The sequence below is a fragment of the Otolemur garnettii genome, unplaced genomic scaffold (genome assembly GCF_000181295.1).
Source record: "Otolemur garnettii isolate 467f Iridium unplaced genomic scaffold, OtoGar3 scaffold00042, whole genome shotgun sequence".
Taxonomy (NCBI): Eukaryota; Metazoa; Chordata; class Mammalia; order Primates; family Galagidae; genus Otolemur; species Otolemur garnettii.
Genome location: NW_003852437.1, coordinates 9,328,261 through 9,351,324, shown reverse-complemented (window position 1 = coordinate 9,351,324; position 23,064 = coordinate 9,328,261). Strand labels below are relative to the sequence as shown.

At 38.8% G+C, this 23,064-nt stretch overlaps 1 protein-coding gene across 1 annotated transcript; it reads left to right on the top strand.

Annotated features, from left to right (window-relative positions):
- The first annotated feature begins 2,444 nt into the window (after positions 1 to 2,444).
- On the top strand, positions 2,445 to 21,978 carry CCDC28A (coiled-coil domain containing 28A). The gene is made up of 6 exons (XM_023513529.1): positions 2,445 to 2,761; positions 4,916 to 5,115; positions 9,593 to 9,756; positions 12,662 to 12,816; positions 16,967 to 16,989; positions 21,407 to 21,978. Exons 2-6 carry the CDS (start codon positions 4,958 to 4,960, stop codon positions 21,459 to 21,461), a joined length of 555 nt encoding a protein of 184 aa, XP_023369297.1. The 5' UTR covers positions 2,445 to 2,761; positions 4,916 to 4,957; the 3' UTR covers positions 21,462 to 21,978.
- The last annotated feature ends 1,086 nt before the right edge of the window (positions 21,979 to 23,064 follow it).

Here is a 23,064-nt window from a genome sequence, read left to right as displayed (position 1 = left end):
CAAAAAAAAAAAAAAACCCAACCCACAATAGAGATTCCTGGGACCCCAAGATTTGGGGTCATTGTGAATCTATTGGGTTTGCATCACCACCACTACTAGGAGATTCATCAACACTACTCGTATTGCCTACCTATGCATCAGTACTAGGGGGTGGGGAGAAGGTCTTGTTAGGCAAGGCTCTCATCCTCTAAATATCACGCTTAGGAAGAAAGTATCTAATTAGAGCAATTCACACAAGGTATCACTCTAACAGTCAATCCAAAGGAGGGAAGTTTGCAGTTTAAAAGAAAATCTAGTAAATCTGAAAGAACAAAATTTCTTTCAAAGAGGAATTCCAGGTTCCAGATTAAAGAAATCATAGTCAAATTGTACCTCTGCATCTTAACATATCTGTTAGTGTAGGTTAGTACAGTATAATCCAGCCACACTCACCCCTCGTTTCCTTAAACATGCCAAACTCCTCTGTGCCTCCAGACCTGTATTTCAGCCATAAGTTTTCTTCAAGGATGCCCTTTCCCGAGACCATTCCATGCTGGCTCATGTACTTCATTCACCTCTTAACCTCAAAGTCGCCTTTTCAGGAAGGCCTTCTCTGACACTCCTCCTTCAGTTCCCCACCCTTACAGTAACTCCCTGTGAACTTAAGCTGTTATTTCAGGGTACTTATTACTAAATGAGAAACTGTATTATTCATATACTAATTTATTATCAGTCTCCTTTATCAGGAATTTAAGATGTCTGACAATGAGGTTCTTGTCCTTTTTGTTCACATGATCCTGACCTCCTACAACAGGTCTGGCCTAAATAAGGACTCAAATAAGTATTCAAAACTCTGAATACCCGAAATATTTACATTGATAAGAATACTTCCCCATGTCCCCAGATTATATAGCAGAATGCAAACTCAAATACCACAGAGCTCAGATAAGGGCTAAAGGCAAAGAAAAACTCTTAATAGATATCATCTGAACTGTTCTAAAGGAGGCAGTGGTTCAACTTGAACCACTGTTTCCAGGCTACAATAAGGCTCTAGTGAGGTCAGACCTTCCCATTTATTCATGAGATGTCAAAGATCCTTTTTTTCCTTCAATTTTAATTGTTAGCAATCAATTTGAAAAAAAAAGAGCATGTGAATCACCAGTTTGCAAACTCTGCTCATATAACAAGACAATTAGAGATTACTTCAAAAGAGACATTGAGAAAAGGTATTGAGAAGTTCAGTATTGTAATGAACAATGGGAAATAAGCTAAATGTACATCCCTGGGAATTCCCAAATAATTTGTGGCAGACTTATTTGACATAATATTACATAGCTAAAACAAATGAAGTCTAGTCATACCTACCAATGTGGACAGATCTCAGAAACATAGAGTTGAGTGAAAAAATCAAGTTGCAGATCAACACATCAAATAAATATTCATTTAAAACTTCAGAAGTTCAAGGCCATTCTACCTACTGTTTATAAATACATAGCATAGAAACTTAGATTGGCAAGGTAAATATCAAATTCATGATCCTTGTTGGCTCTTAAGAAGGCAAGGGGTAGAGTGGGACTAGGAATAAGGGGTAACCCCCTTATCTATGAATGATCTATTTCCTTCATTTAAAAACGTGCAATGACAAAATATAACAACTGTGTATTCTGGATAGCGGGTACATAAGTGCTCTGTGCTTTCCAAAACATGTCAGAATTTTTCAAAAATCGGGGATAGTAGTAAAACATCCTATACTCGAAGACTGCTCGCCTTTGCTCGGCCTCTCTTTCGTAGATAGAATCTACAGGTACGGTTTCCTCATTAGTAGATGCGGTACCTCCAGCCCCTTCAATCTAACAGCCTATGAATGTAAAATCTTCCCACTCTCAACCCCCACACCAGGAGGGCTACCCAGACCAGGGGATGAAACGTGGATTTCTTCCCTCATTTGAGAATAATCCTTCTCTCTTAACCTGCACTCTTTTTCCAGAGTCAGTGTAGTGGATGGAGAGCTGTGTTCGCGACAGAGACATCTGGACCGATTAGCCTTTCTGAGCCTCGGATTCTTCGTTTCTAAAACAGGGGATAATAACCTGCCTAATAGAATTGTGACGAGGTTTAACCATAACATATCTCTAGTCCCTGAACAGAGCTGCTATGAACAGTAGTAGTAACAGAATCTCAGTTACGGGCTCAAAGAGGGTCGCTGAACAGAATCACGATTTTCTCTCTGCCTTGGAAGTCGAAGTTGGTTTAGCTGAGAGAAGTCCAGGCAGCGAATCGGAAACAATCAAGGACAGTTGCTATAGCGACACTCTGGTTCCGCCTCCGGGTTTGCTCGCATAGCATGCTGGGAATTGCAGTGCGTGGGATCTGACAGGCACTGAGGGGGCGGGGACGCTTCCGGAGAGAGTACTACATTTCCCCTTCCTACTACGTCCCAACCCCTTATAGAGCCCTGCTTCTGAGTTACAGAGCCTAAAAAGAAACTCCCATAAGGTTTTTTTTCCACACCTGCCGGAGTTACAGCTAAAGACAGGTCAGGAGAAGCGATGAAGTGCCGAGGCCGGAGACAAAAGCGCCACCGCGGAAGAAGGAAGAGGCGGGACTCCCGCCCAGAGCTTGGGGCTCCGCCTCCTTACGTCACTTCCGTAAACAAAGGGAGTTACGGAGGCGCGGGTCTCGGGATGTGACCCGCGCTCTTGCTGCAACTGCGGCAGTACTTTCGGAGGCTCCTGGATCTTTGCAGGGTGAGGAAGGGGGTCCCGATCTCCTTCTTTTTCAGGTATGTGGTGGAAGGAAAGGAACCCCTTCAACTTCCCTTTTAGCCTTTCCCACCACCCACTCTGATCACTGCTGGGTACTGGGCTGTGAATAGTCATCGCTTCGGCAAATTATGGAAAGGGGATGAGGTGAAGTCAAGAGGGACTTCCCAGTGGTCATGCTCAAAAGCAGGACCTAGTACTCAAAACTAGCTCGTGAGTCAGTAACTATGAACAGTTTACCCCTTCTCTTAGACAACCCTTGCTGGTTGGTATGCAAGAAAGATTTTGGCTCTTGTGACAGATGTTACCTTCCTAAACTAGATAAATCTCTCGCCCTGTCCCCTCAGAATATCGTACATTAGACCACCATTGGTTTATTTGCATTGGTTTACTTCCCAGATTTGTTTTTTTTTCTTTTTCTTGTATCTCCAAATGTGTATTAGCATCTTTAAATTTGAAGGCCAGTGTGTTTATGTGTATCATAAATGTATATAAGAACTGATATTCCATCGTCTCTATTTATTGGTCTTTTAAAGTTCCATTAATTTGTGCTGCATGTTGAAAGAACCCCTAAATGACTGCTTTGTTACTAAAAATGTTTCTTTTTTTTTTTTTTTTTTTGGAGACAGAGCCTCAAGCTGTCCCCCCTGGGTAGAGTGCCGTGGCTTTACAGGTCACAGCAACCTCCAACTCCTGGGCTCAAGCGAGTCTCCTGCCTCCGCCTCCCAAGTAGCTGGGACCACAGGCGCCCGCCACAACGCCCGGCTATTTTTTTTGGTTGCAGCCGTCATTGTTGTTTGGCGGGTCCGGGCTGGGGATTCGAACCCGCCACCTTAGGTGTACGTGGCTGGCGCCTTAGCCGGTTGAGCTATAGGCGCCGAGCCTAAAAATGCTTCTTAAAGGAAAAATTGTTAGCCGGGTTTAAGTAAATTTACAATTGGTTTCCAGGATTAGGACAGCATTAGAGCCTTTCCCAGAAAGCTTTTTGTTCTTTGATGGTATGGTAGCTCCAGTTGTGATTGTTTGGGGTTAACTTGAGCCGATTTGAACTCAGCGGTTTAAATTCCAGGGCTATTAGCTCTGAATAAAGACAATAGCAAAACATTTATTTTCATTAAAATTCTCAAATAATTATTTTTGAGAGTGACAGTAATGGGTTTGAATCTTTTTGAATAGTCATACTATGATTAAATTCAACACCACAAGTATAAAAAAGGCTTAATGTTTCTAAGTCAGTTTAAAAAAAAAGAAATGCAGAAGGATATTTTTAGATAGATGAGTGTTAGGAAAATAAAGCTGGTGAATACATAAACTAAGGGGAAGGGACAAGGATAAAGAGAAGGTCTTACACATATTCCACATGGAAAGGCCATCAGTAACTTCATAGTGTTAACTTTTTTGATATGGGCAAAACTAAGCATACATCATAAAGATTCATGTTTGCTTATAAATGGGTAGAGAAAATATATTCAAAACAGACAAGGAATAAAAGTTTGATTTGATAGATCTTTAGTCATCCAACTAGACTCAGTGTTAGGCCTATGCAGAAACTGAGTAGGTAGTTAAAATAAGGCTTCCGGTTCGTGTTTAGAATACTGATGCCCTGACAATTATACATCTGTTTGAATCTAGTCATTTCTTCCTGAGGATGTATTTTTGAGGACAAACCTAAAGGCCAGCCGAAGCTTGAGTCAGGCTGGGAATATTACATGGATGATTTGTTTATTGTGTATCATTCCACTTGTAGAATATAGGCTTCTTGGGCAAAGATTCTGCTCTGTTCAGTGTGGGCTTCTCAAAACCCACAATATTACCTGGCTTATGGGAAAGAGGAAATAAATATTATAGGATAAGTGAATAATGAAAATGGTAAAAAAAAAATTGTCTACTAGACAGTTTTGCTAAGGGCTCCTGTGGATATAGCAAAGTAGATTAACCTTAAGAAAACTGTATTTAGCCAGGGGTAGTGATGCCATGGCACTCTACCGAGAGTGACAAAGTGAGACTCCGTCTCAAAAAAACAAACAAAAAAACCCAAGAAATCTGTATTTTGTCTTTCTCCTATGACCTCTGAAATTCTTGATCCTCTTTCAGCCTGCGAAATGGGTTTCTAAATTTCTTTTCTTTTTGCATATTATAGCATGCATGTGTGATTGCTGTATTTCCTTATTTAGGTCTTAAGAAGCTGGCTTTGGTGCAATAAGGATCTTAAAACAATGGAAGAGCGGAAAGTGAAGAGGAGGAGTCCTAAGTCTTTTAGTGCCCACTGTACTCAGGTTGTTAATGCCAAAAAAAATGCCATTCCAGTTAGTAAAAGCACAGGGTTTTCAAATCCTGCATCACAGTCCACTTCACAGCGACCAAAGTTAAAAAGGTGAATTATTTTCCTTCACATATTCACAGTAAAATACTATTAAAGTAAATCTTGAGTCCACTTATTCTTATGACATTTTTTTCTCTTGCTTTGAGTTTTGGAATAATTGAGCATCCATTATATGTGACTTATAAACAAACATTTATGAAAGTTACAGTGTATAGAGACGGAAAATATGAAATGAACTGTTGGCTTGAAGGCCCCTACTTTGTCTTATGTTAAAATACACAGAGCAAGAACCTTGGAACAATGTTGAGCTAGACAGAAATGGGGAAAATGATAAAAAGTCAGAAGGTCTCTTTTTGTTTTACTAAGATGAGTGTATCTGCCTTGATATTATTTTTATCGTATATTTTTTAGAGATGGGGGTGTCACTATGTTGCCCAGGCTGCCCTCAAACTCCTAGGCTTAAGCAATCCTCCCACCTCAAGCCTCCTGAGTGGTTGGGACTACAGGCATGCTCAACTATACCTAGCTTGTAGTTTTTATTTTTAAAAGAGTTATGTCATTGTTTTGTAGAAATGATTTGTATTTAGTCTAAAGAACTGGAAGAAATTCAAAGCACAAAATTTCCACCATCTGGAAATAGTCATTATTAATATTTGAGTACAAACAAACGAATATCATTTGTCTTTAGGATACTTAAAGGAAAGAAATGAAAAGCTTAAAGGTGTTATACAGTACTGTTGCATATGTATGAGTATTCTGTAGTATTAGGTATTTAGAAGTGAAGATTATAACCTTAGAGAAAGAAGCATTGTATAATCTCTATCCTCTTTTAATTATTAAATAATTTACTCTCTCATACAAGCTCATCATGGATGATCAGTTGAGGAAATGCTATAGCACTCTTAAGCCATTGGGTTTATTGAAAAGAAAAGAAGAGATTGGTGCCTTGATGATCCCTCTTTGAAGAAATAAAAATGACATAGCCAAAGACATGAGAACATTTGGAAAAAAAGTATTCCAATAAGTATTAAATGATAAACAACAAGGGTAAATGAGTGCCTCCCTGCCTTCCTTGAGCATATATTTTCCCTATTTATTGTACCTTTATTGTAGTAAATTTGTTTACTAAATTATTTGTTTGAATAATTGATCAGAATGAGAAGGAGTTTTTCTCTTGGAGGAGTTTAATTTAGAAACAGATCTTGAAGAAAGTTATGGCTGGTGGAAAAGGAAAGCCAAGAGATTTAAAGATAAATACCTTTTTCTCAAAAATTTTTTTTTTTTTAGAGACAGAGTCTCACTTTGTCGCCCTCGGTAGAGTGTTTAGGCATCACATTTCACAGCAACCTCCAGCTCTCTTGGGCTTAGGCAATTCTCTTGCCTTAGCCTCCCGAGTAGTTGGGACTATAGGCCCAGCTATTTTTTTGTTGCAGTTTAGCCAGGGCCAGGTTTGAACCCGCCACCCTGGATATAGGGGGCCGGCGCCCTAACCACTGAGCCACAGGCACCACCCCTCTCTAAATTTTTAAAAGTAGTTTATTTGTATCATTGTCATTGTCATGTTTAACCTGGTAACTTTATTTCTATTTCTTCTTCTAGATGTAGGCTTCCTGAGTGTGGGACTGTATTGCTCATCATGTGTGCCTGACAATACTTACAGTGGAGCATTGTGCATAGTATCATTTTATTGTGTGCTTTTTTGCTATCGAATTATTTTAACATAAAATGAGAAAATGTGATATAATCAAAAATACTGAAGTAGGAATAAACAGGGTTTTGTTTTTATCTTTTTTGTTTGTTTCCTAAGAGGGTCATTAAATGATGAACTGATAGGAAATGCTTACGTGGGTAAAACTTCTAAAGTTGAAAGGAAAACCAGTGTTTGCTATACTGAAAACTTACAATCTGTGGTAGTTTATCTCAGATTTTAGTATAAATAAGTATCTCTTGGAGAGCTTTATGAAAATGAAGATTCCGAATCAGTGAGTCTGGATGGGACTTCAGATTACCATTTCTTAATTTTTTTTTTTTTGAGACAGAGCCTCAAGCTGTCCCCCTGGGTAGAGTGCTGTGGCATCACAGCTCACAGCAACCTCCAACTCTCAAGCAAGTCTCCTGCCTCAGCCTCCCAAGTAGCTGGGAGCACAAGTGCCTGCCAAAACGCCCAGCTATTTTTTTTGGTTGTAGCCTTTATTGTTGCTTGGTGGGCCTGGGCTGGATTCAAACTCGCCACCTTAGGTGTATGTGGCTGGCACCTTAGCCATTTGAGCCACAGGCACCAAGCCCAGATTACCATTTCTAATAAGCTCTTGGGCCTGGACAGCACTTTGAGTAGCAAGGTAGCAAATAGTGTGATTTAACACCATGTATATAAAATGCATCATGGACTGTCAACAGCCCATGTGTTCCAAGTTTCTTTCTTGTTAAGAGAATTAGTTTTGGCTCAGTGCCTGTAGCTCAGAGGCTAGGGCACCAGCCACATACCCTGGGATCTGTGGTTTCAAACCCAGCCTGGGCCTGCCAAACAACAATGACAACTACAACAAAAAAAATAGCCAGGTATTATGGCGGGCACCTGTAGTCCCAACCAACTATTTGGGAGGCTGAGGCAAGAGAGTTGCTTCAGCCCAAGAGTTTGAGGTTGCTGTGAGCTGTGATGCCAAGGCACTCTACCAAGGGCGATGTAGTGATACTCTGTCTCAAACAGACCAGTATTAGTTTCAGGCAGTGCCTGTGGCTCAAAGGAGTAGGGCGCTGGCCCCGTATACTGGAGGTGGTGGGTTCAAACCCAGCCCTGGCCAAAAACTGCAAAAAATTACAAAACAAAACAAAACAGTATTAGTTTCCTCTTCATGCTTCCCTGCCTTCCCTGGGCATATATTTTCCCTGTTGATTTTACCTTTATTGTAGTCTATATGGTACTAGGGAAGATCTCATCATTCAGCAGTATGTAAAGATTGAGTACTGAATATACATACTACATGTCAGGATTTGTAGTATGCATTGGGTTATAAAGATACCACACAACCTTTCCTTTTTGCCTGTTTAACCCCCTCTTGTTCTTTATTTGTTTGTTTATTTATTTTTTGAGAGACAGGGCCTCACTATTGGCAGCCTGGTCTCAAACTCCTAGCCTGAACTGGTCCTCCCTCCTCGAGCTCCCAAAGTGCTAGGATTACAGGAATGAACCACTATGCCTGGCCCCCACTTGTTCTTTAAGCCTTCACTCACATATCACCATTAAGAAACGTTTTCTGGTTAGCCCCAGGCTGAATGAACTGCTCTTTTCCTCCCTTTCTGTATCACAGTGTGCACACCATCATCACTGCACTATTTAGGAGCCTTTTATAGGCTAGACATGTATAATGAGAACTAATTTAGTGTAGGGGTTCCAAAAAAGGCCTTCCTGAGGGAATTTAAACTGAGACTTGAAAGAAGTGTGGGAGGTAGCCTGGCAAAGATGGCAGTAAGTGGAAGGATGCTAACATAGGCAGAGGATGAGCATGTAAGAAGATAAGAGCAGAGATTTCTAGGAAACTGAAGGGATTCAGTACAGCGATAGACAGGGAGAATAGGGTTTCTTAAGGATGTTGGACTTGATCCAGCAGATAGTGCAAATCTACTGAAAAGTTTGAATTCAATAAATTATATGATCTGGTTTTACTTTTTAGAAATGGACTTGGCTGTGGGAAGAGAAGGAGGACCACAGACCACACACACAGGCAGGGAGATTGGTTGGGAAGCTGTTTGGTCAAAGATAGAATGGGGGCAGTGGAGGAGAGAACCAGAGAGATTAGGTATTGGAGGGGCGTATAATCAATAGGATGGGGGCCTTAGGAAGTTATAGGAGTCAAAGATAACAGGTTTTTAGCTTTCCATTGTATGGTGATTATGGAATGTCAACGTCTTCCTTTCTTTGGGGGACATGTCTGCCATCATGTCAGTTACAGATTAGGGACCTCATAACCACTTTTGAACTACTGGTAGTTCTTGGAACAAATTGGATAAAGTTTAGAAGGGAAGTGTAGTATTTTTTACTGAGAAATGAAATGTGAAGTACAGGATAGTTTAATAACAGCTCTCTTTTCAGTTTTTTGCAATCCAGAGAATGAGTAACTTATGTAAATGTATTAGCCACACTTTTTATATGCCTTAATAGTTCTATTTTATACATTTGTTTGAGATTTTCATGATCTCTTCTCTGGTTTGAAGTTACTAATTTATTTAGTTTTGACTTTATTCTGATTTCTTGCTTTTAAGGAGAATTTCATTTAATTCACTAAAATATTAAGCAGAAGTTTAATCTAGAACAGCCTGAAAAGAAATACAGTAGAACCTCCATAGTTGATCCCCTCTCTTCATTGACCTAATTTTCATAGACCAGACATGCGCCACATATTCATACACAGAGTAGGCCTCATTCTTTATGTTGACCTCCTCTGTATGTTGACCAGTTTCTTACAGTCCCTGGGGTGGTCAACTTACAGAGGTTCTACTGTAATCAAAGGTAATTGCATCATCTTTGCAGAGTGATGAAAGAAAAGACCAAACCGCAGGGTGGAGAAGGAAAAGGTGCTCAGTCCACTCCGATTCAGCACTCCTTCCTCACTGATGTCTCGGACGTTCAGGAGATGGAGAGAGGGCTCCTAAGTCTTTTGAATGATTTCCACTCTGGAAAACTTCAAGCGTTTGGTGAGCAAGAGATGTTTCTCTATTATTTTTTTCTCTAAGATGTCTGCATCCTATTTTCTGGATTTATTTTGCCCTTCCTTTTTAAAGTATCATTTTCTTTTATTAAAAAAAAAAAAAGAGAGAGCGAGCCCAGAGGCATAAAATACAGTCATGCTAGATTTCATTCATCATTTGCCTTCTAAAACTTCTGGGAGAATTTTTTTTTTACAAGAGGTTAGTGAAGTGTTAAAGTAGGATTGTTATTACAGAATAAAAGTTGAACAAATGAAAGGGACAGTCTTTGTCAGTTTGTGTCTTACTTTGGAAACGTATCAAGATGACTGCCCCTTACCCTTATCTTGGATATTGTCAGATTTTTCACGTAAAGTTTGTAATTTTATAAGCTATTGTTGGATTGCTCTTTTCAGGATCCTTACCCAGTTTTCTATTGGGTTATTTTTCCTTTTGTTGTTGTCTATTGCTAAGCATCCTCTGCATATTTTAGATACTAACCCTCTAACCTCTATTATTCATTTATTTATAATAAATTTATTGTCTATGAACTTTGTTAATGGTCTATTTAAACTTGTAAAAGTTTTAAATTTTTTTTTGAGACAGAGTCTCAGTCAGTCGCCCTGGGTAAAAGTGCTGTGATAACACAGCTCGCAGCAACCTCAAACTCTTGGGCTTAAGAGATCCTCTTGCCTCAGCCCCCTGAGTTGCTGGGACTACAGGCACCTGCCATAATGCCTGGCTATTTTTTTTTTTTTTTTTTTAGAGACAAGGTCTTGCTCTGGCTCAGGCTGGTCTCAAACTCCTCAGCTTAGGCAATCAACCCACCCTAGCCTCCCAGAGTGCCAGGATTTTCAGGTGTGAGCCACCACATCTGGCCAAAGTTTTAAATTTTTACATACTTAAATATATCTATCTTTTATAGTTTCTGGGTTTCCAGTCTTGGAAAGAAGACACTGAAAACAGTGTCTTCCAGTATTTGAAAGAAGACACTGAAAACACATTATTTATTTTACGTTGTTTTATTATACCCCCACCTCCTTGCTTTAGCCCAAGGTGGCCTTTTCAGAGTACTTTTATTTCCCCTTCGCCTCTCTTCTCTTCCAGAGATGAAATTTCTGGGCTACTTTCACTTCTCCCCTTGATCCCAACACCCTCCCTGCCTCTGCTCTATGGTGACTGTGTATTTTTGGATTGAAGTCATATCATCTGCTGTTACTCAACTGATTGCTCTCTATAGGGGTTGTAAATGAGAATTCCATTGCCAGTCAGATTATTTCTTACTAGGCAACTTATTATTTTTTGTTTTGAAGCTTAAAAGATTATTTTCTTTTTTCTTTAAAGGTTAGGAATTTACCAGGATATGCTTAGAACTGCATCTTTTCTCATCAGTCTTGCCTGAGAATCGTCTGCTGACTCATTTTTCATCTTACAGAACACATTTGCTATTGTTTATTATTTCTCCTCCATCTGTTTCTCTTTATTCTCTCTGGAGCTTCTGTTGTTCTCATGTTAGGTCACCTAGACCATCCTCTTACTTTTATCTTTTCCCTTGTGATTTCTCTATCTTTTTATTTTCATTGTATTTCTCTCTTCACATGCACGTAACCCACATATACACACCTCAAGGTATTTCTGTTTGTTCATTTGACCTTCCAGGTTACTAATAGTTGGAAAATATTAAAGTAGCGGAAATGTGATACCTATGTATCTTACTGTTAAGAAGAAGGAATGATTTTGAAAGAGCTTCGGTGTTAGTATTGTGTAGCACAGTGTAGTCTGGTTGATTTATGAAGATGTTATAAAGCTGCCTAGAAGGAGTAAGTATAATTTACATTAATTCATATTGATTCAAGGTGTGTACTTCAGCTTTAGCTGAACCTTTGTAACACCTTTCGGAAAAACCAAAAGTTTAAGAAAAATTATAGTCTCAAGAGGCTGCAGAGTCTGTACTTAAACTGGCTGAAAATATGGCATATACATAGATGAGTTACTCTGGACAGATAATGTCAAGTCAAAGGATTCTACTCAATAAATAATGAGATACCCCTTAGCAATGAAGTTACCTTGTACTACTGTACATACCATCAAGATTTTTACATTGTGTTGCTCTTGCTTTATAACATTTTCGTGCTTCGAAAGTATTTTAATTTGCATTTATTAAAGGAAGACAACATAAGTGGTTGACAAAATGATTCATGGTCAAAATTCTTATAGCGCTCTTAATTTCATTCAGGTTATTATAAAATGTTGGATCACTCAATTCAAACAGCAATTGGCAAATTAGACAACATTAGATGATGCTATTGCTTCTATGTTTGACATTGCTATTGAAGAAAATATGTTTTCTCTCCTTAAAAGATGATTTCACATATTTTTGGAGACAGAGTCTCGTTCTGTTATCCTGGCTACAGTGCCATGTCATCGGCCTAGCTCATAGCAACCTGAAACTCCTGGGTTCAAATGATCCTCCTGCCTCAGCCTCCTGAGTAGTTGGAACTTCAGGTTCCTGCCTGACTAGTTTTTTACTTTTAGTAGAGATAGGGTCTCACTCTTGCTTAGGCTGGTCTCAAACTCCTGAACTCAAGGGATCTTCCTGCCTCAGCCTCCCAGAATGCTATGATTACAGGTGTGAGCCACGGTGCCATTCCTGATTTCTATTTCCTGTTGCTTTAAAAAAAATCTTTCCTATATGATTTTATTAAGTGCCCAAGGTCATTTCTTAGGTTGGTCATTTTTGCTTTTCCCGTCAGAAATGTGATTTTTTATTAGACACAGAAAATACAATCATTAACAATCTACAAAAGAAAGGAAACTGATTTCTTTTAGAGCACCTAGAGTTTACAAGTTTTTCCTTAGGCTGTTGGTTTGATCTGTCCTAATCCTTTTATTAATGTTCTGGAATGTTCCCCAGGAAATGAATGTTCCATTGAACAGATGGAACATGTTCGGGGAATGCAGGAGAAATTAGCCCGCTTGAATTTGGAGCTCTATGGGGAGTTAGAGGAACTTCCTGAGGATAAAAGAAAAACAGCCAGTGACGCCAATCTGGATAGACTTCTATCTGATGTAAGTATAGTTTTCTTCTTTATTCCTAAAAAATTTTTATTGCAAAAATTCACCTTTTTCTGAAAATAACAGAAGTTTCTTTTCTTACAATTCTGGAGGCTAAAAGTTGGAGATCAATGTTAAAATATGCAATTTTAAAATTGTATCTTTAGGCTCCGTGGCTGTAGCTCAATGAGTAGGGCGCCAGCCACGTTTACTGAGGCTGGCGGGTTCAAGCCCTGCCCTAGCCTGCCAAACAACAATGACAACTACAACCAAAAAATAGCCCAGTGTTGTGGCAGGCGCTTGTCGTCCCAGCCACTTGGGAGGCCAAGGCAAGAGAATCGCTTAAGTACAAGAGTTTGAGGTTGCTGTGAGCTATGATACCATTGCACTCTATTGAGGGTGACACAGTGAGACTCTATCTCAAAAAAAAAAAAATTGAATTGTATCTCCAACTAAAGTATACAATATTTAAACATATAATACAGATTTAAATACTGTATTTAAAATATACAATACAGATCATTTTAAAATATACAATTCAGTGGGTTTTGTATATATTCACAGTGATAACACTGTGCATAAGCAGACGTCATCAGTGGTTTCCCCTTCCAGAGTATTTTATCACTGAAAAGAAATCCATACCTGTTGATGTCCCTCCTGTCCCCTAGCACCCCCTAATCTACTTTCTGTCTGTACAGATTTGCCTGTTTTGGACATTTCATATAAATGAAATTATGCAACATGTGGCTAAGTGGATTCTTTCACTTAGTTTAGTGTTTTCAAGTTTCATCCACTTTGTAAAAACTACTCTTTTTATAAAGTAATATATTCTAAGGAAAGTATAATATTTACTGAGAATAAGCATGTATTCTCAGAATACAGATACTGGCAAATTGAAAGGTGAAATATAGTAGAACCTCCATAGTTGACCACCTCCCTCCACTGACCACCTCCTTAAGATGACCTAATTGTCATAGACCTGACATGTACCATGCCTGTGTATCAGTACAGTAGGCCTATTTCCTTATGCTGACTACCTCTGTGTGTTGACTAGTTTGTTACAGTCCCTTGGATGGTCAACTTACAGATACTAATTGCTTCTGTATATACAAAGGGTGACAAAAAAATGTATACGCACTTTAAGGTTACACCCCAAAAAAGGAAGGGAAAAATTATTAAAATGTAATACTAAATGTATATAGATAATGTTTGTTATCTTGTATACTATATCTTGTCTCTCTTGTCAAAAATTGCAGAAGTTCATGGCACCTGTAGCTCAGTGGGTTGGGTGCTGGCCACATATACCAAGGCTGACAGGTTCGGACCCAACCCAGGCCAGCTAAACAACAATGGCAACTACAACAAAGAAATAGCCAGGTGTTGTTGTGGGCACCTGTAGTCCCAGCTACTTGGGAGGCTGAGGCAAGAAAATCACTTTAGCCCAAGATTTGAAGTTGCTGTGAGCTGTGACACTACAGCACTCTACTGAGGGTGACAAAGTAAGACTCTGCCTCAAAAAAAAAAAAATTGCAGAAGTCAAATGTGACTTGAATATTACAATTTTTTCCTTTCTTAAAATTGGGTATACATTTTTTGGGAACCCTCTGTATATAATAAGATCTTAAGATTTAGAAAATAGTAGTCCTTTTTCTGGCTTGATTAGTAAATTTTATGTTATTTACTCAAGTGTGGTCACTTCTTTTAAAATACAGAACTGTGTTTGCTAGGGCTACCATAATAAAGTACCCAAGACTGGGTGGCTGAAATAACAGAAGTTTCTTTTCTTAGAATTCTGGAGGCTAAAAGCTGGAGATCAAAGTGTGGGTAGGCTTGATTCCTTCTGAGGCCTCTCTTGGTTCGTAGGTGGCCATCTTGATGTTCACACGGCAGTCTCCCTTTATGCACACCTGTGTCCAAATTTCTTCTTCTTACAAGGGTACCAGTCACACTGAATTGGGGCCCACCCTGACAACTTCATGTTGACTTAATTGTCTCTTTAAAGGCCTTATCGCCACATGTACTCCCATTCTCACATACTGGGGCTGAGGACTAAAACATACGAATGTGGGCAGTGGGACCCTCTGCAGTATACAACACCATGTTTTCACTCTGAAGTGTTCAATTAGCTTTACTCTTTAAACTTATGGAACAAAAATAAATAAAATTGAATTCAACACACTTTAGTTTTAGGTTCCCTATTTACCAGTGATAAAAAGGTTCATTTCTGGGTTTTTTCTCTATCTTGTGAATAAGTTAATGTGAGGGACATTGTATACCCTTTAAAAACATTTTTTTAAAAATTTCAGGTCTTCCATGTTCAGTTTTGCAAGTATTTCCTTTTATCAGTTCATGTTTTATTTCTCTTAACAAATATAAGCTTAATTTGCTGTGCATTTAGGAGAATAACTGTGGTATGGGGAAAAGAACACTGAATTTGAAACCAGAAAGCCTTTGTTTAGTCTAGGGTTTGCGTTTGGGGTGTAACAGTGCTACATTGAGCAATTTAGTTCCCATGTCTTTTATTTATTCATTTTTTTTGAGACAGAGTCTATGTCGGCCCTTGGAAGAGTGCCATGGCGTCACAGCTCATAGCAACCTCAAACTCTTGGGCTTAAGCAATTCTCTTGCCTCGGACTCCCAAGTAGCTGGGACTACAGGTGCCCGCCACACGCCTGGCTGTTTTTTGGTTGCAGTTGTCATTGTTGTTTAGCTGGCCTGGGTCAAGTTTGAATCCGCTGCCTTCGGTGTATGCGGCTGGCAATGTCACCACTGTGCTACAGGCGCTGAGCCTAGTTTTCCCATTTCTATAATTCAGAATTTTTCTTCTGTGAAGCAGGAGTGCTGTGGTCTGAATTGTTGTGTCCTCCCAGAAATCATATGTTAAAATCCTAACCTTGAAGGTAATGGTAGTAGGAAATGGAATCTTTGGGAGGTGATCAGGTTAAGAGTATGACTAGGGCTCTTATGAAGATGGCCCTAGAGAGAGCCCTTACCCCGTCTTCCCTGAAGACACAGTGAGAAGAACCATTCTAAGAATGAGGAGGTGGGCCCTCCCCACACACCAAACCTGTTGGCACCTAATCCTGGACTAACCAATCTCCATAACTGTGAGAAATAAATTTCTGTTCATAATAAGCTACCAGTTCATGATATTTTGTTATAGAAGCCCAAACAGACTAAGATAAGGGGTGATAAATTCTACCTCAGACAGAAAACTAAATGATATGTAAAACTTTTTTGTAATCCATAAAGGTTTTAAAGATTTTGTTCACTAAAATGGCAACTTTTTTCTTTGAAACTGTTACTAGAGGCTAGGTGCAATGGTTCCTGCCTGTAATCCCAACACTATGAGAACCTGGGACAGGAGAATCCCTGGAGGCCTGGAGTCTAAAACCAGCCTGGGCAACAGAGTGAGACCCCCACTTACAAAAAAAAATTTAAAAATAAATTAGCCTGGCATAATAGCACATGCCTGTAGTTCCAGCTACTTTGGAGGCTAAGGCAGGAGGACCACTGGAACCCAGAAATTTGAGGTTACACTGAGCTATGACTCGGCCACTGCACTCTAGTCTGGATGATAGAGTGGACCCTGTCTCTAAAAATACAAAACAAAAAATTGTTATTGGAGATGTTTGTAATTATGGAATACTAAAAAAATGTTAGTCTTTATCACCTGATTTCATTCTTTCCTTATATTCTTTTTTTTTTTTTTTTTTTTTGAGACAGTCTCACTTTGTCACTCTTTGGTAGAGTACTATGGTGTCATAGCTCACAGCAACCTCAAACTCTTAGGCTCAAGCAATCCTCTTGCTTCAGATTTTTTTTTTTTTCCATTTAGTGAGAACAGGGTCTCACTCTTGCATAGGCTGGTCTCTAACTAAGGAGTTGAAGTGATCCACCCGCCTTAGCCTCCCACTAAGATTACAGGCATGCACCACTGTGCCTGGCCTTCTTTCCTTGTATTCTTATTTCATAAGTGTTAAAGTTACTTTATAATTATTTTGTAAAAAGAAATTTCTTAGCCTGGAAATGTTTTGAAAATGTTTAATATTTTTCTTTTCATTTTAAAAAAGCTTATATGAAAAATAATTTATTTGAAAACATACACCTAACTCTGTATATATCTTATAAAAATTAAAATTGAATTTGTTTCTTTGTGTTACAGTTAGAAGAATTGAATTCTTCCATGTATCCTTTGCCTACTACTTTTCAGCACTGAAGTTTACAACTTACCATTTCTGGTGAAGAGTCCCAATCAAGTTTTAGAAACTAGTATTATTTAGATATAGTAAAGAAAGACATATGTAGTATTTGCTGGGGCTATAACGCCTTTCTTTTGGTTTTCAAGTACAATTTTCTCATTGTTTTGTATGCTGAAATTCTGTTTATTTCAGGTTTTTTCCTGCCTTACTTTGTATTATTTTTGGATTTTTAAAACAAATTTATTATTAATCTGAGAATTAAGGACTAAGTTGTTATACAAATTATTTTGTTATATAAATTATTTTGAATCTTAGGATTTATGTATATGATTCAGGTTAAGAGCATATATTTATTTATATACATATAAATTATACATATGTATTATTTTTTTGAGACAGAGGCTCATTTTGTTGCCCTTGGTAGAGTGCCCTGGTGTCCCAGCTTATAGCAACTTCAAACTCTGGGATTCAAGTGATTCTCTTGCCTCAGCCTCCCAAGTAGCTGGCACTATAGGCGCCTGCCTTAACGCCTGCCTGCCTATTTTTAAAGATGAAGTCTTGCTCTGGCGTAGGCTGATCTTGAACCTGTGAGCTCAGGCAGTCCACCTACCTTGGTCTCCCAAATGCTAGGATTATAGGGGTGAGCCACCACACCTGGCCAAAATCTGAGGATTTTGAGGCTAACTGGCAGTTAGATATTCAGAGATAATATGCTTAATATCATCTTATAGAATATTTTAAATGCATAAAATTAAAAATTAAACATCATTTAAATGCAGCCTTCAAAGGTAGCTTGTGAAGTGACGTTTCACACTTAAGTATACTTGGTATATTATAAGATTAGCTTAAAGGGAATTACAATGGCACATATAGAATATTCAGGTTTTGACATTTCAATTTAGAGCAATTATTTTAGTAACTTTTCAAAATGTACTTTTGCACATAATGATAGATATAATAGTGAGGTACATAAGAACAATAAAAGATAATCCTGCCTATAAAAAAATAATTTAATTTGAGAAGTAGGACATCCTCTTTGAGCCAGTTACTGAGATAGAAGGGATACTGATTATAAAGAGTCTAGAGATTAGATTTTTGATATTTGATTCTACATTTTGATAATATAACCTCGGGCAAATTTGTTTAACGTCTTGGAGTGTCCTCTGTAATATAGGGTAATTGCTATAAATAATAATGTGAATATGAAATTTTGTAAACTATACTATATATAAAAACTACTATTATTGCTATACATGTACATGCTATTGTTAATTGCTGAATTGTGCAGTAACAATAATTAAGAAATAGGGAGGCATACATAAATCCAGTAATAGCAATGAATAGCTAATCTTTAGGAATACTTACCATTTGCCAAGCACTGTGGGAAGGATAATACGTGCACTGTATATCTCATTTGATCTAACCCTGGGAAGTAGGTTGTGGTATGCTCCCTCATTTCTCAGATGAAGGAAATATATTGAGAAGCTATATAATCTGGGGAGAGATTAATGTAATATATTATTGTTAAGAAAGAAGGGGGTTAAGATTTGAGTTAATCTGGGAATTTTTCCTAGAAGTAGTTCTTGATTCTTTGTTCTTTCTGTTACATTCCTTCAATGTTTTATATTATATGCTTTATTTTCTTTCTGTTCTGTGACACATAGTATCTTCTATCTTCTTAAGTTTTGTTAAACATTAAGATTTGTTCACACTTTCCATGATTAAACCTGTGGTAGAATTTATCCACCACAAAGCAACATGGTACCCCGAAATAATGCAGGAAAGAGTGTAGGTTTTTGAATGCTTGGTTTTAAATCTTGGCAAGCAACTGTGTAACCTTGAACAAAGCCTGGCAACCCTAGTTTCCTCATCTTTAATAAATGTTCTCTCTGTACTTAAACTTTCCCCTGCTAATTTCCTTCTCGGTCATTATTGCCTCTGTTATTTCAGTCTCCAAGATTATATATAAATTCCTGCTATGACCATGGCAGACATTGCTCAGCAGTCATGGCACTTTCTGCCGTTGAGACTGGATATGGACATGAAATTTATTTTCCTTCTCCTTAGTACACTAGTCAGGCATCATCAGTTCTGCTTTTATTCTTCCTTCATTCTCTACATGATAATACAGGCCCTTGTCACCTGATTCTGTAACTTCTCAATTTTCTATTCCAGCTCTAGAGCTGTCCTGTTCAATGTAGCAGCCACTAGCCACGTGGCTACTAAGCACATGAAATGTGGCTAATCTGGAGTGTGCTATGAATGTGATAGGCACATCTGTTTCAGAGACTTAATATTAAACAAGAATGTAAAGGTAACTACCCAAGGGACTGTGACAAACTGGTCAACACACAGAGGTAGTCAACATAAGGGACTAGGCCTACTGTACTGATACGTACATGTGATGCATGTCCAGTCTCTGAAAGTTAGGTTAACTCAAGGAGGTGGTCAGTATAGGGGAGATGGTCAACTATAGAGGTTCTACCATATCTCCATTTGTATGATGAGTACATCTTAAAACGATTATTTTAAATATATTGGGTTAAATATATATTATTAATATTAGTTTTACCTCTGGCTCGGTGCCTGTGGCTCAAGTGGCTAAGGCACCAGCCACATACACCTGAGCTGGTGGGTTTGAATCCAGCCTGGGCCCGCCAAACAACGATGGCTGCAACCAAAAAATAGCTGGGCGTATGGCAGGTGCCTGTAGTCCCAGCTACTTGGGAGGCAGAGGCAGGAGAATTGCTTGAACCCAGGAGTTGGAGGTTGCTGTGAGCCGTGATGCTACGGCACTCGACCCAGGGCGACAGCTTTAGGCTCTGTCTCAAAAAAAAACACATTAGTTTCACCTCTTTTTCCTTTTTTAATGTGGCAACCAGAAATAAAAAATTCTATCTGTGGCTTGCATTATATTCCTATTAGATATATTATTCTAGACTTTAGATATTGCTACTTAATCTTCCTAAAACATCACTTTCTTCTTGCCATTCCTATTTCTTACTGATTTTTTGAATCATGTCAAACCTTTTAAAGACTCACTAATTTGGTCTCAACCTATCCATCTTGTCACAGCTTTTATTATTTCTCATTCTCCCCAGGCTGGTTTTCTAGATGCTCAAGAACATAGCACATTCATTCTCGCCTTAATGCCTTTGTTCAGGTTGTGCTTCCTCTGTAGAGTTGCTCTGCCCTCCCTCTTCTCCTTATCAAATTACACTCAAGTTGCCCACTTCCATAAAGCATTTCATTTGTACCTCAGGCTCGATCTGTTGATTTTTACGTATATTAAATTTCAGCTTTCTGACTGAGAATGTCTTTGATGGTTCCCCTTATATCTGTACATTTTTGCAACCTCTGCCATGCATGTATTGGTAGCATTTAGGTGCCATTAATGTATTTATATCATTGCTTGAATTGGGTTTTGAAAAATAGGTTACAGGTGGATAAATACAGGCGCAAGAAGAAAATGAAAGGCGTTGTTGATGGAAAAAGAAGATAATCATATATGGACAATGTCCATCTTATTGTCAGTCGCCTTGAGGAATAATTAAGATTATAGAAAAGATTTTAGAGCTGTGATGACTTTATTTTATTTTTGGACTTTTACAAAGAATCGTTTTCCCTAAGATGATAAAATTGTTATCTTCTCAAATGATTTCTTTAATCCATTCTCTTTTCATACTTGTCTCTGATCAGCTCCTTACCACGAAAATGCTTCATGGTGCATTGAAAATAACTCTGTGCTCTCTTGGAACCTCGAAAATAGTCAGTGATTTTTTAAAAAATAGTCTTTAAATTCTAGACAGTGTAATTCACTACATTTAAAAATTGTCTTCCCCCAGTCAAGCAACTCAAGCAACACAGTAGCTTTCCCTTTCAGCATAATTTTTTCCTTTTCTTTCTTTCTTTTTTTTTTTTTCATTTTTTGTTTTTTTCTTTTTTCTTTTTTAAAATACCTCCATCTCTTAGCTCCTAAGTGTGATTATTGGAAGTTTAAAGGAGTACTCCTGGCCAGGCACCATGGCTCATGCCTATAATCCCAGCATTTTAGGAGGCTGAGGTAGGAGGATCACTTGAGGCCTGAAGTTTGAGACCAGCCTAAGCAACACAGCAAGATCCTGTCTCTATAGAAAAATTTAAAAATTAGCCTGGCATGGAGGCACTTGCTGCTTGTAGTCCCAGCTACTGGGGAGGCTGAGGTTGGAGGATCACTTGAGACCAGGAGTTCAAGGTTGCAATGAGCTAGGATGATGCCACTGCACTCTAGCCTGGGCGACAGAGCAAGACCCTATCTCAAAAAAAAAAAAAAAAAAACCCCACACAAAACAAAAACAGGATAACAACAACAACAAAACAAAAACTCCTTACGGAATGAAAATTTTCTTAACCTATGAATTCAGACAGAAACTTCATTTGGCAGATGCACAAGATGTTCCAAATACTTCTACCAGCTAAAGTGAAATGCAGTTTGCCTTCTCGTGAGTTGAAGAGAAGCAGCAGTCTTTACTTCAGCCAAATCTAGTAGCAGAATCACCTTCCACAATAAGGAATTGAAGTAATTAAAGTGCAAGTGCAATGATTCTTTTCACATCCTGCTTTTAGTCAATTTGACTCGCTGTAATTTACTGTAACTGCAGGCCTTGGTCTTGTTGAAGGCTTAATCAGGAAACGTGGGCAGAGGTTGTGCTGCTATGCCTATGCTTTATATTTTGTTGCCTTACGGGGTTATACTTGAAGTGCATTGTGCTGATGTTCTTGACAGGGCTGAAGGATTTATCCTTCCTGAGCTCACCAGACGTACTCCAGTGTTGATCACAAGTCGGTGATGCACAGGCTCCTCGTGGCAGCCCAGCTTCAGTTTACGTTAGACAATCAGTACACACACCGGTGGGTTTTCCAGTGGCCAGTGACAACAAAAGGTTAAATCTGTATTTGTGAGATTTGCTATTTTTAATAAAGTAATTGTTTTAAACTAGTCTCTGTTTGTCTGTTTTGAAGAAACCCATATACAATTCAGTTTGGGAATAAAGATTCAATCATCAAAAGTAAACTTGTGCTTATAAAATTTGAAGTTCTGTAACTTTGCAAATTGTGTACCTTTTGCCCATTTACAGACTGGTATAATGAAAGGGCATGGATTTTAAAGTTTCTTAGATTTTGGTATGAATCTCCATGCTGCCCCTTGGTGTTGTCTTATGTACATTTACCCTGGTTGAGTTTAATTTTTGTTTTTAATCTAGAAAATGAGGTTAATAACCAACTTGGTAGTTGTTTCATGGGGAATCAGTGAAAAAGAGCATGAAGGATGCTCAGCATACCAGCTGACCCAGCAAACATTAGCTTCATTGCCTTCTAAAACCACCATTTGGCTCAGCACCCATAGCACAGTGGTTACGGCGCCAGCCACATACACTGAGGGTGGTGGGTTCATGCCCAGACCAGCTAAACAACTGCAACTAAAAATAGCCAGGCGTTGTGGTGGGCACCTGTAGTCCCAGCTACTCAGGAGGCTGAGGCAAGAGAATCACTTAAGCCCAAGAGTTTGAGGTTGCTGTGAGCTATGACACTACAGCACTCTACTAAGGGTGGCATAATGGGACTCTGTCTCAAAAATAAATAAATAAAAATAAAACCACCATTTATTAAGGCTAGGTGCTATGACTCACACCAGTAATTCTACCACTTTGGGAGGTTGAGGCAGGAGGTTCTCTTGAGCCCAATAATTCATATCATAAAATGTATTCTTTTAAAATATATAATTCAGGGTCAATGCCTGTAGCTCAAGTGGCTAAGGCACCAGCCACATAGACCAGAGCTGGTGGGTTTGAATCCAGCCTGGGCCTGCCAAACAATAATGACAACTACAACCCCCCCCCCCAAAAAAAAAATAGCCAGGCATGGTGGTGGGCACCTGTAATCCCAGCTACTCAGGAGGCTGAGGCAAGAGAATTGCTTAAGCCCAGGAGTTGGAAGTTGCTCTGAACAGTGATGCTACGGCACTCTACCCAGGGCGATAGCTTGAGGCTCTGTCTCAAAATAAAATAAAATAAAATATACA